This window comes from Hypomesus nipponensis, chromosome 12 (assembly GCF_054491055.1).
Source record: "Hypomesus nipponensis isolate SF chromosome 12, ASM5449105v1, whole genome shotgun sequence".
Classification (NCBI taxonomy): Eukaryota; Metazoa; Chordata; class Actinopteri; order Osmeriformes; family Osmeridae; genus Hypomesus; species Hypomesus nipponensis.
Genome location: NC_140372.1, coordinates 6,981,191 through 6,996,317, shown reverse-complemented (window position 1 = coordinate 6,996,317; position 15,127 = coordinate 6,981,191). Strand labels below are relative to the sequence as shown.

Genomic DNA, 15,127 nt, shown 5'->3' with positions numbered 1-15,127 from the left:
ACTCACTCACTCACTCTTTCACTCACTCACTCACTCACTCACTCACTCACAAGCCTTCCCTCCCCCTGTACGAATAATGGTCTGTCCCCCCTGTCCTCCTCCAGGCTTGGTTTCACCTATCTCCGACTGAAGGACAACCACATGGAGATTCTAAATAGGGAGGATGAGATCGAGAGGTGAGAGCCCTCCCCATTACTCCTGACAGTGACGCCCGGGGCAGTGCATCACTGGCCAGGTTCTAGCAGCCTCCCTGGTCGTGGCCCTGCTAGGAGCTGTGGTACAGGACGCTTTGCAGTACAGCCCGCTGCAGTCTGGAGCTAAAGATAACACTGCAATCTAGTTGTGCATGCTTTGGGCTGCGTGTTGAAGCAGCTCTTCACTGTGCTGCTGCAGGTTCCAGCTGCTGGACGTGCTGACCTTCGATTCAGTCAGGAGAAGGATGAGCGTGATTGTGAGATCCAGCACAGGTACAGCCCCAGATACTACACATTGTGTGTGTGTGCGCGCGTATGTGTGTGTGTGTGTGTATGTGTACATGATGTGCACCTGTGTGTTGTATGCTAATAGAGGTGGCTATATCTGTGTAAGTAGGTCAATAGCTAGATGGCATACTAATGACTTTGTGATTATGATTTGAACTGCTGTCACTGTGATCCTGTGAATGAGTCTGTGGTGTAGTAATGTGTCTGTGTGGTGTAGTAATGTGGATGTGTGCGGTCTGCAGGAGAGAACTACCTGTTCTGTAAAGGGGCCGATTCGTCCATCTTCCCCAGGGTCATCTCTGGCAAGGTGGAGCAGATCAGGGCCAGGGTGGAGCACAATGCTGTGGTAAGGACGCACACACACACGCACACACACACACACAAACACACACTCACAAATTATGCTGTAAAACCCATTCCCGATACTCAAAGTCATGGTGCATTTATCGTGTCAGCTGGTGATGACTGGCCGAGGGGTTCAGCACTCAGAACAGTGTTGTCATGGAGCATCTACCATGAAGGAGGATCCACCGGTGCTCCTGGCTTCTCTCACAGATGCTGACAGATTGAGGACAGGCACGCTGCCAGCGACGGCATGACTCTGAACGCTGTTCCAGTCGCCGTTGGCAACGGCGCTGACTTGTTTCTGCGAACTGTCAGAGAGGACAGGTTTCCGTGGTTACGTGACAACGGCACGTCCATCAAAAGGGACGGTGTGGGGCCGTTGGTGGCTGAGAGAGAGCGATAGAGAGAGAAAGAGAGAATGATGAGAGGTAGAGAGAATAAGAGGCAGACAAAGACAGATAGAGAGAGACAAAAATAACAGGAGAGACAGTCAGTGCAACCATGAAAGATTGCCCAGTGCCTCAACCCATCTCTCTCCCTTTTCCTCCCCCCCCCCCCCCCCCAGGAGGGTCTCCGGACGCTGTGTGTGGCATACAGGAAGCTGAGCCCCGCCCAGTACGAGGAAGCGTGTCACCTGCTGAGCGGGGCAAAGCTGGCCCTGCAGGACCGGGACAAGAAGCTGGCTGAGGCCTATGACCTCGTGGAGAAGGACCTCATCCTGCTGGGAGCCACCGCTGTGGAGGATAGGTACCCACAACGCTTCTAGAGCCTTCTAGAACTTTTCTTCCATTGACTTTCAGCAGAGTCAGCAGAACATGTTTTAGTTTGCTTGTGTATTTATTCAAGCATAAATATGGACAACTCTGACAGGAAAGTGGACCTCATACCTGTGTATGGAATTTTCTACTCTGTGCTGTAAGCTATTGAACTGGCTAGCTAGCGCCTCAAGCTCTGGGGACAGGGTTAACATTAGCTACACCCATCAGTCAATATGACCTCTCTGCAAGACCCCGGTGCTGTCAGCTAATGAGCAGCTAACAACATTAGAGTCTCGTTGGGATCGATCTGTGCTAGATGTTGGGTCAGGCTGATGAAGTGTAGCCCCACTGACGTTACACAGGTTGTCAATACTGAAAGAGTACGTTAGAGCAGGGTTCTGTATGGTGCTGGATTATGGGAAACGGAGGGTGTGTGCGTGTGTGTTGGCAGTGACACTAATTAGCAGGGAAGTGGGGGAGCGAGACTGTACAGAGCTGGGATTCCAAACTGCAGTGCAGTTTAATTACAGAGCCCAGTTTGCTGTGACCTTGGCACACACATACATGTGACACACGCCTCATACACGGATCCTAACAAACTTCACACTTTCTAGCCCCCCCTCGTCTAACAGACTTGCCTTGTGCAACCCTCCCCTCCCCCTCCCCCTCCCCCCAGACTCCAGGACAAGGCAGCCGACACCATCGAGTCCCTCCACAAGGCGGGCATGAAGGTGTGGGTCCTGACCGGGGACAAGATGGAGACGGCGGCAGCCACGTGCTACGCCAGCAAGCTGTTCCGCCGGAGCACCCTGATCCTGGAGCTGACCACCAAGCGCACGGAGGAGCAGAGCCTGCACGACGTGCTGTTCGACCTCAGCAGGACCGTGCTCAGGCAGCAGGGCGGCATGACCCGGGACAGCCTGTCCGGGTGGGTTGAAACAAGCGCACCACATCGACATCAGACATGGGAGAAAGCGCTGGTCACAAATACGTTGGGTGTGCTTGATTTGTTCTCACCCGCTTCCGCGAAATGATTCCCTGGTGAATGGCAGCTGTGAGACACGTTAAACGGATTTACAAACGTATTCCGATGATACTGATCTCTGTAATCGACACAGATCTGATGCTCACACTCTCACGCCCCCTCCCATTACGTGCAGACATGTACAGCTTATCAATGCCCTCTGGGTGTGTTCCCCCAGCCTGTCAGGAGACTGCCAGGACTACGGCCTGATCATCGACGGGGCCACCCTGTCTGCCGTCCTCAAGCCCAGCCAGGACGACTCCAGCTCGGGGAACTACAAGGAGATCTTCCTGGAGATCTGCCGTAACTGCAGTGCCGTGCTGTGCTGCCGCATGGCCCCCCTGCAGAAAGCACAGGTAGAAAGCCGACCTGCAGAACGCCTCCTTGGCCTGGATCCAGTTTTTTTTTTACTCACTGCTGAGACGGTATAGCCGATACAGTTTGAACCACTGAGATGTATGACCCTGAATGTGACCACCCCACATCCCCCCTCACACCATGGAGAATTGAACCCTGTTGACTTTGTTTCCCCCCCCAGATAGTGAAGCTGATCAAGGCATCCAAGGAGCACCCCATCACGCTCGCCATTGGGGATGGCGCTAACGACGTTAGCATGATTCTGGAGGCTCACGTGGGCATCGGTCAGTCTCTTGTAAAATACCTGCATGGCCCGCCATCGCTCTCAGCCATAAGAACACTGTTAGCTTTTAATAGCTATAGGTGTACGATTATCTACACTTAGCTATAGGTGAAGGTTCTGTCCAAGCTCACGGCTTTACATTTCTGTAAAATGCAGTCTGAGCCATCTGATTGGCTATACGGTTACATTGTCGCCCACAGGCATTATGGGTAAGGAGGGCCGGCAGGCGGCTCGGAACAGTGACTACGCCATCCCAAAGTTCAAGCACCTGAAGAAGATGCTGTTGGTGCACGGACACTACTACTACATCCGCATCTCTGAGCTGGTCCAGTACTTCTTCTATAAGGTTGTCTGCAATTTTTGCTCTGGTTTGGGGTTCATCTTCACGATCTGTTCTTATCTCGTTATCTTCAAAACAGTAGTTACACCTGATCTATCTTTTTCTCTTCCCAAAGACTTCTCCTAAACAATAAAAAATAGAAAAACATTTTTTAAACTTCAATATTTTTTTCTTTCCCCCAGAATGTTTGCTTCATGTTCCCACAGTTCCTCTACCAGTTCTTCTGTGGTTTCTCCCAACAAGTAGGTCCACTGAGTGTCAATGCTATAGATGCAACAAAAATAACCGTGACCTGTTTCAACATCTTCAGAACTCTCAGTGACCATGTGTTCCGTCTCTCTCTCTAGCCGCTGTATGACACGGCCTACCTGACTCTGTACAACATCAGCTTCACCTCCCTCCCCATCCTCCTCTACAGCCTCATCGAGCAGCACATCAACATGGACATCCTCAAGAAGGATCCCTCCCTCTACAGGTACGTTCTGTCTGTCTGTCTGTCTGTCTGTCTGTCTGATGGATGCAGAGGAGCAGGGATGTTGTGGTCAAATTAGAGGTGGGTAAATGATGAATTTGATCATTTATTTCTTTATTATGACGTGTCATTTAGGCCTATTTAGATGGAACCGGGATGGTTGGCTTGTTACCTGCATCATCGTATTTGAAAGCATGTTAGTAGGCTTGCGTTTGTCCCTGTCTTAATGCGATGTTGTGCGAACCAAAACAAAGCTTCAAAACATGAATTGATCTTAGGCTACTCTGTACTTGAGGCCTGTTGTGGGCACCTGTGGGAGTGGGACCACTCCATGGTCTCGTCAAAAATGATAGCAGGACAAGGACCCTTTTATGTTAGGGAAGGGGGTAGACATTATATCAGGTGAAAAAAACGTCCCGATATAATGTGTATCCCCTCTGTAACTTTTGCTAGAAGAGAGCAGACATCTCCATATCATCTCAGGTTGTTCATTGTGACCAAAAGAACATAGAAAATAATACACATGGAGGAAAGGGAGAAGATGAGGGAGTGAGGGAGGGAAGAAGATAATGGTTTCATTGTGTGGAAAGGATACAAGTGATCTGCCAATGGTCAGATCAACTTTCTACGGAATGTTCATCTTGGGGACGAAGCTGCTGATTTCAATAATTGGAAAATCCAATCTGTCCTCAGCAAATACTACCCTCTGTCCTGGAATAAACTTTGTTGCTTTCCAAAACTCACGTCCTGAGGAGTGACGAGTCACAAGATGCTTGCATTATAAACCAACACAACAGAAATAGGCATCTCTCACACTCTTGTTTGTCTACATTTTTGATAATTATAGTGTAATGTTGCTACTTGGAGAACACACATTTATGAGGTATTCCAGGGTAATGTGGAACTTTCCTGTTAACATTAGCCTTGTGCAACCTTTTGTTTCCTCCTGCTTGCAGAGACATAGCTAAGAACACACTGCTACGTTGGCCTATCTTCATCTACTGGACCTTCCTGGGCTTGTTTGACGCTGTTGTCTTCTTCTTTGGTGCTTACTTCCTGTTTGACAACACCACCTTCACCAGCAATGGACAGGTAAGGGTGCTGTTGCCACGGAGACCTCGTAGTCAGGTCATGTTTTGAAGACTCCTGAGAGTGTAACTCATTGTGGTTGTCTTGGCCCATGGAGAGATTCACCACACAACATATTTCTTCAATATTCTTTCCAAGTTATTTCCATGTTTTTAAATGACATTTTTCTACACGTGATACACGGGTTCATGACTTCAATGTCGTTGTTCTGTACATTAAAACATTCACTTGTAGTCTGTAATGATATGGGAACTGAGTGTTGAGTTCATGTTGTTGCCTGATGGTGATAATAGGTTTGTGGTAATTTTTGTAATGCCATTAAGGATCTTCCTGCCTGCTGATTCACTTCCTGTGTTCCTCTGCGTATAAACCACAAGTGGGGCCTGTCATTCACACCGACAACACAATAGCATGTTGGGTTTCCAGCCATCTCTGTCTGTGCTCTATCATTTGTTACTCTCACACAAACCTTTTGGATTGCTTGGATTTCCTGTTTTCCGATTGATTTAAACATGTTTTGATCCAGACTCCATCTTTGATTTCCTTCTTCGTCCTACTCTTCTTCTTCCTCTCCTCTTATCTTTGTGTTGCTTTTTCTTTTTGCTTCTCTTCCTTTCCTCAGCTAATGACAACCAACACACAGATGGTAAGCCTGTCCCTATCTGTCTGTCATCCCAGTTTAGTTTGAGTTGGACTGTTTTATACCCTCGTCCTTCTCTCCACTCTTCGCCACATTGCATAACCGAAACACCCATGATCACATCATCCTATAGGGGTCCTCCACTCATCTTATGTCCCACCTCCACTGCGTGCTCTAAGCCAATCAGCTGTATGTGTATGTATAGTAAACCCCCTCTCCTAATGCCACTCATTCATTATGTCCTTGTCTCATTGTGCGGTAGACATAGACGTGTGTGTGTGTCTGTGTGTGTGTGTAGGTATTACTGTAGTCTTATGAAGGACTATAGTATGGTTAATATGTCATTAAGTCCACATGATGTACAGTACCTCTTTTGTAATTCAACGAATCTCCATACACTCAACAAACACACATGATTTGTGGGATATCCTTATAAAATGACTCTTCTGAAGATACACTATTGCTTGTTCTGGGCCACAGTCAGGGCCTTTCACAGCATGACTTGTTTGCCAGTTATTATTCGAGAACATAATGGACTGCAGTCCGAATCGGTATGCCGAGTGGAACATTTGAGAGCATTTCGATTCAGTCTGGGCACACTCACTAAGCTGCTTTCCATGCTGCCACTTAGGCCTTCACGATCCTTCCTCATTCCTCCACCTCTGCTCCTCTCCGCCACCGCAGCGCTGTGTCATTCAGAATGACGCCATCTTAACCCCCTGTTACACCGCAAACGCATTTGTGAGACGACACACGTGACATGATTCAACCTCACCAGCTGTCATGCCAGCTTCCTTTCGCCATATCATGTTAGTCTCAGCGGTAGGACTTGTCCTTGACGGTGGGTCTGTTGGGTCCTAACGTCTTGTGATCCAACTTGTCTGTCTTTAATTCCCTCTTCGTTTCGCAGATGTTTGGCAACTGGACGTTTGGGACGCTGGTGTTCACTGTGTTGGTGTTCACTGTCACTCTGAAGGTACAGCCAGCCATCTCTCTGGTCTCAAGTATCCCTCCTCCAACTATTGTATAGCCTGTTTCACTCTGTAGAGAGCAAACGTATCCTTGCCATTCACAGTCTTTAGGTCCAAGCAGCATCTGTTACTCTGTCTTGTTAGAAGTTCCCCCTTCCATCTTGTCCCAATGTAGTTGATCTTTCTTGGTTGGATTGTAGGAAGCACTTTCCATTACTGCATCTCTCCACTCACCTGGCTGTCTCTGTTCCGTCTCTCTTACCTTTGTCCCTTTGTCTTGGCTTTCATGGTCTCCCTCCTTCCTTCCTTCCCTCCTTCCTTCTCCTCCTAGCTGGCCCTAGACACGCACTACTGGACGTGGATCAACCACTTTGTCATCTGGGGCTCCCTCCTCTTCTACGTCATCTTCTCCCTGCTGTGGGGGGGCATCATCTGGTAGGTCACCCCCCCCCCCCACTCCCGCCTCAAAGACAGCTTCACACTGCCGCTCAGCTTAGGGCAAGCTCGTGAGGGACCCTTTCACAGCATGTCGTGGTTGAGGAAGCGCAAAGCTGGCTCCTCAAACGACCTTAACCCATCCTTTTTGATCCTCTCCCCCTCCTCGTCCGACCCCCATCTCCTCCCAGGCCCTTCCTGAACTACCAGAGGATGTACTACGTGTTCATGCAGATGCTGTCCAGCGGGCCGGCCTGGCTCAGCATCATCCTGCTCATCACCGTCAGCCTGCTGCCCGACGTGGTCAAGAAGGTGCTCTGCAGAGCCCTGTGGCCCACCACCACAGAACGCATCCAGGTGAAAACACATGCACCCACCCGCCTGCCTCTCTGACGGTGTACTCACATTTCGGTTCTGGGCTTTTTATATGACATGGTTAAATGTAAATGTTTATACTACACAATGTGTCAGTGGGAGGAACGTGTCGTAGAGCACATTGTGATTTCATCCCTATTCACTACTCGCTGGACGGCAGATGTGTGCTGTCTATGGATATGTGCCTGCTCTACAGGAAGTAAGTGAGTGGTCGCATCTGTGTGCTGTGTTGCACTTGTTGGAAACAGTGGCACAGGGAACCACGCCGGTTCTGAAGAACTGGGTTGTTCATCGACTGTGTGAGCCTCACGGCCCAGCGCCATGCTGGTTGTTGGTTGCTTGCAGTTGTTTGTGATTTCTGTCTCACCTCTCTTGGAGACGTGACCCTGAAGTACCTTCCTCTAAAGTCTTCCTGACCTGCCTCGCCTCTCCTGAAAGCCCTGTCCCCGACATGGCTTCGGAGGAGAGCAACCCATTGACAACTGCTCCTTTTTCTCTTCGTTTAACTATCGTTTTTAAGAACCGCTCTCCATTAACCCCTCTCTTCTCCCCTCGCTTGCTCCCTCCCTCCCTCCCTCTCTTGTCTTCCCTTCCCGTGGCGTTTGCCCTCTGAAGCAGCCGTGCCTTACCTCGGAGCAGTCTACCATCTTTATGCTGTCCCAGACCTCCAGCCGAATCAGTTTCTAATCCCCGTCTGACTGACCAGGAGGTGACCCCTTATGACCCTCTCTGCATGCCATCCTCCTCTCTCTCTCTCTCTCTCTCTCTCTCTCTCTCTCTCTTTCTCCCTTACTTCCTCTTTTCTCTTCCTCTCCCTCCCCTTCTTTCACCCTTCTCTCTTTCCCTCTTTCTCTCTTTGCATGCTTGTGATGGCCACTCCTAGCTGTCATTCAGTGTTGCATGCCCACTTTCAGTGTACTGCCTGCAGCTGTAGCCTTGCATGTCAGTGTCTGGGAGTGTCTTTGCACATGACCCTTCATAAGTCGGGTTTCAGACGACAACGATGCTGGATGCTGTATCTCTGAAGATGGGTCACAGTTTTCAGATCCCTTCCGTTATAAGTGACTTTCTTTTTTTTTCCAGCAAGGAACACCAGTCCTCAAGAACAGAGGCTCTTTTATGTGTGTGTGTGTGTGTGTGTGTGTACATGCTTTTAGGCGCGTCTACCCTGTGTGGATTTGTGTCTAGTGTGTCATAGGCCTGCTGAAGAAATGTTCAGTCAGCGTGTCTGCATGTAGACGTACTGAGCGGGCTCGTGTGTCTTCTGTCCACAGTGTAGGATGACAGATAGAAAGTTTGACAAGGCTCTGATGTTCAGCCATGACTCCCTGCTAGACGGGGGGGTGTCCACCTACCAGGCTTAGCATCACCACGGTAACCGATTGGTAAAGAAGACGGCCGTACTCGGAGATGGCCATAGAGAGGGTGTGGCCATGATGCTACATGTACATCTGCCAATTGGGTGGTTCAAAAAAACAAGGGGTTGTGGGCAATGTTGTTTTATGGCTGTCACACCATGACAGCTTTGCCTGCTACATCACATGATTATCTTTCATTGCATGATGATGATATTGCTCTCTAAACCCCACCCCATGGGTGAACGTATCGTGCCAGCAATGTTGGTTTTCAACCTACAGTGTAACAACATGGTCAGACTCTCTCTGTGTGTGACTCCTGTGATTGGATTGGAGTGGGCTTGAGAAAGAAGGGAGTGGAGTGGGATTATGCCCTGCGGTCCTCAGGTGTGGTTTGTGTCTTGTTTTTGGTTTGGGTATTTCTCCTGCTGGATCTGATGGACTAACACCAATCGTGTGTGTTTGTGTGTTAGTCTGTGCGTGTGTTTGTCTGTGTGTTTGGGTGTGGTGTGAATGTGTCGTTCGGCCCAAGTTCAAACGCTGTTCAGTCCCAGATTCGTCCCATCGCAGTGAAACACTCCCTCTAGTGGTTCACAACCGTACTGAAGTTGTCTATGACAACATACTGGGGCTGAACAGCTTCATACTCACACGTCCAGCTCTCATAACATGCATGTTTAGGAATATGCCTTTGAGTTTGCACATGTTTTTGTGTTTTTCTTGTTTGGTTTTATCTGCGCATTCTAACGGCTTCTGGTGTGTTCTGAATGTAATGTCGCTGGGATTACGGCTGTGGTGTGGACCGGTGGCTCTCCCTTCCCTTGCACAAGTAATAATACCTGTCCTCTTGTTCTCCTCTCTGATTTCTTTCACCCCCTTGCAGAATGCAGACAAGCTGTACAAGGGCCAGCTCTCAGAGTTCACCCCCATGGCTTCTCTCCACGCCCCCAGGAATAAGAGGGCCGAACCCCACAATCTCATCCCAAGGAGGTCTGAACCATTCACCAAAAAGCTCATGTTCACCCAGTGGCGGAGGAAGCCAAACTACTGCACTTTCACCCCTCTCATCCGATTCGCTGGTAGCTCTCGTCTCTCCAGAGCGGGCTGCGCCTACAATGGGGCGGGTCCTGAGACTTCTGTGTAGACCAGACTAGTCTAGACTTTGCTTTAGAATACATGTCTGGGACCAGAGCCTAGAATCCTGTCTGTTACTCAGCCTGCAGTTTGCAAGGCGCCAATATCGCCCCCTGGAGGCGAACCCCACCTGTTGCACAGGCCCTATTAAAAGACTACAGGGGCACGCGTGGATGCTGTTCTAAGGCTGTGCACTGCAGGGAAACCTGATGAAACCTGCGGTTCTCAAGAGCACCTAACCGATATATACTTACAGAAGTGCGACCCTCTTTCACAGCTGCACCCACGTCCACATACATCCACCCTGCGCCCCAGCGTTGTAGCTGAGGGGACTCAGAGGAGCCTGTGGGGGACGCCTGTTGGGCGCTGGGTTGTCAACTCTCCTCGTGATGTCACAAACAAACCCCATAGGCTGTCGATGGTGTTGCATGTGCTCTGACTGACCAAATTGTCCTGTGTCTTCTCTTTTTTTTCTTCTTTACTTTGTTCTCTTCCTGTCTGCCTCTTCTAGAACAAACTGGTGTTGCCTCTGTGCAAATCTGTGTTGGAGGAACACACCATAGGATAGATTTATCTTATCCTATTGCATTGTAAGTGGCCAGGATACAGTGGTAGCTCACCTTAGCTAGACAAGAAGCATTACAATGTGTGTCTGTGTGAATGTGTGTGTGCTTTCTGTATATATATATATATATAGTTTAGTATGACTATTGTGTCTGTTTAATGTGGTGAAGTAGAGTTATTCTCCCAGCTCTCCCATGTGACTCTCCCCTAACTATGTCACTTCCTTGTAGAAGACCCATATTGGGCTTCTCTTAGGCCCAGGACCCCTTGGCACTAGCATACTGCACCTACAGTAGGATCCCTCGCCTGCCTTAAGATGCCAGTATGCTCTCAGTAAACTGAAACCAAAGGGTTCTGAACAGAAAGACAGTACGGGCTCAATTCCATTTCAGTCCTCTTTGTTCCTTTCCCTTTCCTCCTACCCCCTTCCTTGTTCACTTAATGGAAAATGCTAGACAGGGAAAGGCAATGGGGCTTTTAATTACGCACGTTTGTGTCCTTTAGTCTATTAGGCATGTTACGTTTGGCAGGGTATGGGCAGAAATGGACTTTGCTTCTGAAGACAAGGACAGATGACGAGGCGTGGTGTATGTTTGGAACCTAGCCATTTAGCCTTAATGCTCACCGGCAGTGAGAAGTAGAATTTGTATTAAATCTGGAAGGGAACATATCCTTTACCGCCCAAGTAAAGGTGCAAGAAGCCTTAATGGAGAGACGGAGTACAGCTACAGCATGAATGTCACATATATGTAAGATACAGTATATATAGTATAAAATAATGAGACTTTAGACAACGCCTTTTGTAATATGGCATCTAACTAATTGGGCTTAGACCCCTGCAAGTGTCACAAGATGCATATAATAGCCTAACGTTCTTTGTAGAGTCTTTGTAGGTCATAGATACATATCATATTATAATATGGGGCCTTATCGTAGGTGTTATCTATGTCTCCGTCCTCATGTCCTCTGTGCTGTTCTCACCTTCAGAGTCTCCTCGGTTATTCATGCCTTCCTTTTTTGCTTTTCTTCTGTGATCCTCTCCTCACCCTTCGCATCTCTTCTGTCCTTGAAGCGACACTCGGGCGGATACATCCTTTCACTCCTCCTCCTCTCCTCTTCTCTCATCCATTCCTCCCATCAGCCAATCATCCTCTAATCCATGCACTGCTTCAGCTTGTTTGGCATCCCTCAGTCCATTCATGCATCCATCCATCCCAAAGAGACACAACCACCTTTCAAGAAAGAAAGAGCAGAGTGGAAGATATGTATGGTACTTGCCCAAAACCAAGGATTTTATAGACACAATTTGAACAGCTTGAAAGGAGGTGCCTTGTGGTACTATCTGAAATGTAACTCAGTATGTGCTCTGTATCTGTTAAATGTGGTGGTCTGTATCTGTTAAATGTGGTGGTCTGTATCTGTTAAAGCCACTTTGGGTCACACTGACCTTTTCTGGATGTGCTGTGCTGAGCATGTGGGTGTGCATAGGAAATGTCAAGACATGAATTAACGTTGTCCTTCTGGAAAGAAAAGGCATGACTCTTCATTCAGGACAGACCAACGTCAAAGCCATAACACCGGAATGTTTTAGCTACCGTTGCGACGAGGTTAACACAGAATGAATTCCTAATGAATGATGTATCCGTGAGTTATTTAGGAGTGACAAAGCGAATGCCACTAGGGTCATGGGTTTGGATTCAATGGACTGGGCTCGTCTGTGCGGGCTATCTGCTTGTGACTGTTTCTTTTTAATGGGGGTGGGGTGTTTTGTGTATATTCATGTTGAGTCACGTAGACTGTTGGCATGCACTTCCTGTGAAAGTATCCCTGGTCCCACAAAGCTTGTGTTTTTGGCGACTCAAGCAGTCTGCATTCTGAGACTGGATATCAGCAGCATCTCTAACTGATAGTTCTGAAACATGACGTCTTTTACTCATTCCCTCTGGCATCTCAGCTACCATGTCTGACCTTGCAATGTACTTGCTTAAAAAAAAAACTTGCACTGTTTCTTTACCATGGAAACTGATTATCCGTATTGATCAAGTTATGTTACATTGAGATTCATTGGGTAAAATTTCTAAAATCTTGTCTTGTCTAGTTTCTAACTAGTTTCTAGGTTCTTAATTCTTTTAAGATCTATTTTTATCTTTTGTATTAGGAGATAAATATTGATCTTCTGACTATAAAGTATTGTGAAAGAATATAGATAATGTGCATTTTACTGTTCTAGTTATGTTTCTTGTTACAAAAAAGAATCCCTCAGGATAACAAATGTATAAAAGGCCTGTTTTTTTATTACAAAGTACATCCTAAACCGGATCACGTATCGTCTTGTTGCGGCCATAATAGCAGCCACATATGCTATTGAACAAATGTCTAGCGAAATCATTGCTGTTGACTTTATTTTGGACTATAGAAAATCAGGGCATAGAAGTGTTGTGATTTAATGCCCATTACAGCCCATCCTTTGATCAGAATCATCTAAAGTAGATATTTTATTTTTTATTTGCGATAAATCATGTTTTGCTACTTTTCTATTCAGATGAGATGGTCACTAAACTTGTTATTTGTTTGAGTTGAGTTTTGTAACAACCAAAATACAAAAAAAAAGATAGAGAAATAACGAGAGAGAACCATCTAAATCAAAACAACATAGCTTTACGATTTTGCTTCCAACACTGTACTTAAAAACTACGCTTAAGAACTATGCTTAAGTCCTGACTAAAAGAGTTTCTGTATGTTTCTGCCTGTCTGTAGAAGTGAAGTTGTTCTAGGCTTTCTGTACAGCATTGACTACAAAGGCTGATAAAAGGTATGACTATATATTCTCTATATTGTCCTACAATGCTGTTTGTTTGCAGACTCAGTGGCAAGCTTTATTGATTAACAGAATGTGTATTTCTCTTTTTGAATGCGATGACACAGTGTTATGATATGACTCATAACCGTGACTATTTGTGTAAATCCATGTATTTATCTGTTCATTCTACAATATACATAAATATATAGCAATGTTAAATTAATGTACAGTTTTGGGGTCTTTTTTGTATACAGTTTTTAACAGATTCATATCTGTAGACACATGGATTTTTTGCCAGCCTTTCCGTAGCTTTTAATGCAAAGAACTGTACATTGCTTGTAATAAAACCAAAAATTAAAAATCTATTGTTTTTCCTAGATCTTTATATAATTGTTCTGTACCAGACTCAGTAGACAGTACTGGTATAGTGTCATATACATATAACAGGTGGTTTCCAACGTTTTAAGGAATACAATTCACTCTCCAACCACAGAGTGGTGCTAGAGTATGGCTTATTGATGTTCATTGCAGTCACCAACAGGATGATACTGAGCTAGTCAAAGTTTGATGGGGACAGGATAAGAGGAAAGCCACTCAATTACTTAATGTCAACATCCTTCTCAGTTTTCTTTAGCTTTTATATCCTGGATCATGTATGGAGATTAGGCCATCTGTCAGAGGAAAGATAGGTGGACCAGTGCAGGTTCCTGTCAAATCTACCGTTTCAAACAACAGAGAATATTTCTACAGTAATCCATCTATTTTGAAAAGGAGACAAGATACAGGTGAAATGATGAATATTCTATATTTATGTAAATGTACTGTACATAGTTTTACAATGCCAGCTTAATGGCCAGCCATAATTCTTCAAACATGTCCCTTGTGTTTCCCTTCGTGTTAGTGCAACACGGGTAAGCTCACTGGCAAACTGTTTTATTTGGGTTAAAGTAAATGTGGACATGAGCAGGGGGATTTTCATCATCGGTGCGCTGTGCGTGCCAGGAATAGGGGTTTAACGCTCACTTAAAGACGCTCCGCTCCCTCAGGACGTCTGCTTGGCAGCGGAAAACAGGATTTGGTCAACTCAGAAAGCCAAACATGAGAGGAGAGAGAAACGTGGAAGAGGAGAACAGTGCAGAGGAGAAGAGGGGAATGAAAAGAAGAGGAAACGAGGAGATGGACACTGAAAGACAAAGCCAAAGAGACGGAAGTGTCAAGCGACAGAGGGAGGAAGCGAGCAGCTAGGTCTGGGGCACACCAGCCCAGAGGAGAGACACTGACAACTTCACTTGTCACGCATCCATCAGACACATCCTCTTCATGTCAGAACAACAGGCTTTTCAACCAACTACTAGTTTACTTCAAAATACTGTTCTTTGTTGAACAGTGAGGTTTTTGGTAGGCATAAACACTGGTTTGAACAAGACTTAAGTATCACCTGAGGGTGTGTGTATTTCATGCCCGTTTCTTTTTGAACACGTCCAAGCCAGAAAAACCGAGCAAATCTTTTTTTCAATTTCAAATTTTCATGTGCAAAATGTTTCATGATTTGAACTATGTAAAATTGCTCCAGAGTCCCGACCTCCATTATCCCTGTATCCACACACACACTGGTGTCTCTTTTGGGGCAACAGCAGTGTTATCCTGCTGGTAATCCGTATAATCAGTCATTGGAGAGGCCATGGAGAGACCCTTAGTCTGAG

At 46.7% G+C, this 15,127-nt stretch overlaps 1 protein-coding gene across 1 annotated transcript in view; it reads left to right on the top strand.

Moving 5' to 3' along the window:
* atp11a (ATPase phospholipid transporting 11A) overlaps nt 1–13,787 on the top strand; it is a 39,059-nt gene extending 25,272 nt beyond the window's left edge. Inside the window, exons 15-29 of the mRNA XM_084668147.1 lie at nt 105–176; nt 394–467; nt 725–828; nt 1,393–1,574; nt 2,262–2,513; nt 2,788–2,965; nt 3,148–3,250; nt 3,450–3,595; nt 3,772–3,831; nt 3,937–4,064; nt 5,018–5,153; nt 6,701–6,766; nt 7,093–7,196; nt 7,388–7,553; nt 9,810–13,787. Of these exons, the coding sequence (XP_084524273.1) occupies nt 105–176; nt 394–467; nt 725–828; nt 1,393–1,574; nt 2,262–2,513; nt 2,788–2,965; nt 3,148–3,250; nt 3,450–3,595; nt 3,772–3,831; nt 3,937–4,064; nt 5,018–5,153; nt 6,701–6,766; nt 7,093–7,196; nt 7,388–7,553; nt 9,810–10,070 (2,032 nt within the window). The 3' untranslated portion in view covers nt 10,071–13,787. The remainder of the gene's footprint in view (nt 1–104; nt 177–393; nt 468–724; nt 829–1,392; nt 1,575–2,261; nt 2,514–2,787; nt 2,966–3,147; nt 3,251–3,449; nt 3,596–3,771; nt 3,832–3,936; nt 4,065–5,017; nt 5,154–6,700; nt 6,767–7,092; nt 7,197–7,387; nt 7,554–9,809) is intronic.
* The last annotated feature ends 1,340 nt before the right edge of the window (nt 13,788–15,127 follow it).